Here is a 2,111-nt window from a genome sequence, read left to right on the forward strand (position 1 = left end):
GGTACTACCGAACCCGATGGCATCCATTCGCTCAGGAGGTAGCGAAGATTCTCGCCACAGACAAGCCCGACAGACTGCCATTGAGTATTTGATTGGTTCCGCCAGTTGAATCAACGCCAGATCGAAGTATTTTCGCGATCCCCGGTACTGGGGGTGCACAATGATGCGCCCGATTGCGATCTGTTTCGCAAACTCATCGTCCTTTTCACTGCCAAGATCGGTATCTCCGATTCGAACCGTGTTCGGCGCAATACTGCATTAAGATAAAAAGGGAATTGAAAGATAAAATAAATTAAATTTTTCCTCAAAAGTTTTACGAAAGCTTACTTGAACTCGTCCACGGCGCAATGGGCTGCGGTCAGTACGAAGTCGTCGTTTATCAGCGACCCACCACAAAGATAGTCAATTTTTCCATTGGGCCGATTCCAACCGATGGCCACCTAAAGAAGGGCCATCATTTAAACAATGTTCAAATGATTTTCACTCAATTCCTACCATGTGCTGAAATTCACCACGATGCACACGAGACCCCCTATAAACTCCAACTTTTAAATATAATTTTTCGGGCTCCGTATAGAATCTTTGTACGCAATCTGTTGAATGAGATCATAATCCTGTGAATGCTATTTGGAACTGAAAATGCTTTAACTTACCATCCATCGATGTTCTGCTAAAGTAATCACTAGGAGGATCATCCAAAAAGTTTGCTTGTTGACCAAACGCACCAGTGATCGTCAGAAACAGTGATGCAATAAAACGAGTTCTCATGATGCTAATGAATGGGCCAAAGCAAACTGATCTTTATGACCATTCGACGTCGTTCCTGGTGCCGCAATTCTGCTGTTGGCGTAACGTTATAGATAAGAAACTGGTTTTGCTGGTACAATCAATCCAAAACTCAGCTGTGCGGGAAGAAGAAAGAGAGAACACTTCAAGAGGGGTTTCAAGACGTGCGAAATCACTTGCTAAAAAACTCCACGACAAACTTGTTGGTCACGAATGATCTTCGGGGGAGTTTGATCTGCCTTGGAAACTCGCTGAAACAGACATCAATTCCATCATCGAAAGGGAAACAAATAACTTGAATTTGATTGATCCTTTTCAAGCCATTATCTATTTGTTTCGAGTTGTAGCTCACCTAATAGCTTCGTTTTAAAAAGAATCACGCACCACAGCTGTCTCTGCCCCGGTTAACGTTTGCTTTCTCTTCTAGTCGGGACCGTACTAAAGCCAGTACTTAATACTCGTCTGCCGTAACCACCAAACCGGATTTTTAATCAGCAAAATTCTGTTTATTTATATTAAACTGGATGTTGGACATGTTTTAGTGAGAGCATCGTGATTGCGAGAACACGTATCTTCAACCAAACCTATGACCCACGCTAACCCAAAATGAAACAAATATGCGTTGGTAATAATAGCACAGCACTTAGTAGGCTATTCAAACTGTCATGTTACGGGGTACCAGCGAGAAACAAAACCAGCGAGTGTTTTCTGTGCCTGCTATGTTCGTTTCCTAGTATATTAATTGAATTTTTCGTCTAGTCTGAAAATATGAGCATTTCGTGTCGTCGCCGGATGATGATCGATTCAATCCAGTTGATGTGTGGCGTAACGTCCGTCACTACTAAGCTAGATCCACAATCCTTACTAAGCGATGATACTATGCCGTAGATGTAATTGGGATCCTCTTCTTCATATCTTGAATTAGTCACCGGGGCTCCGTAGTCCATCTGGAAAATCAAAACGAATCACTTAAGCAAAGATCCAAGACCGTTACCACCGTTACAACCGTTACTCACCGAACAAAGTCGCGGCACCATGTTGACTTCATTGTGGCAGCGAATCAAATCACTACCGTCATCAGCTTGACAATCTTTTCTGTCCATAGGAATAATCGAGATGGTTCTGTTCATCAACTCTGGGGAGTACGATGGCGGGAACTGATCCGATAATCCGTACGCACTAACTACAGGATACGTGCCCCATTCGCCGTCAGTACGGCGGTTCCAAAGGCAGGACGGACGATGTACCTTCGGATTGGTGAACTTGGCGATCTTCAGAAGAGCGACGTCGTTTTCTGGACGTTCTCGAATATATTTTGGGGACAC

At 43.7% G+C, this 2,111-nt stretch overlaps 1 protein-coding gene across 1 annotated transcript; it reads right to left on the minus strand.

Moving 5' to 3' along the window:
• Positions 1-8: 8 nt before the first annotated feature.
• LOC131214643 (serine protease snake-like) lies at positions 9-1,823 on the minus strand (the record flags this gene model as incomplete). The annotated part of the gene is made up of 4 exons (XM_058208979.1): positions 1,803-1,823; positions 1,629-1,733; positions 328-440; positions 9-253 (listed from the first exon to the last, which is right to left on the minus strand). Coding segments are annotated over exons 1-4 (484 nt in total), but the record flags the coding sequence as incomplete, so codon positions are not given.
• Positions 1,824-2,111: the final 288 nt, after the last annotated feature.

This window comes from Anopheles bellator, unplaced genomic scaffold (assembly GCF_943735745.2).
Source record: "Anopheles bellator unplaced genomic scaffold, idAnoBellAS_SP24_06.2 scaffold01716_ctg1, whole genome shotgun sequence".
Classification (NCBI taxonomy): domain Eukaryota; kingdom Metazoa; phylum Arthropoda; class Insecta; order Diptera; family Culicidae; genus Anopheles; species Anopheles bellator.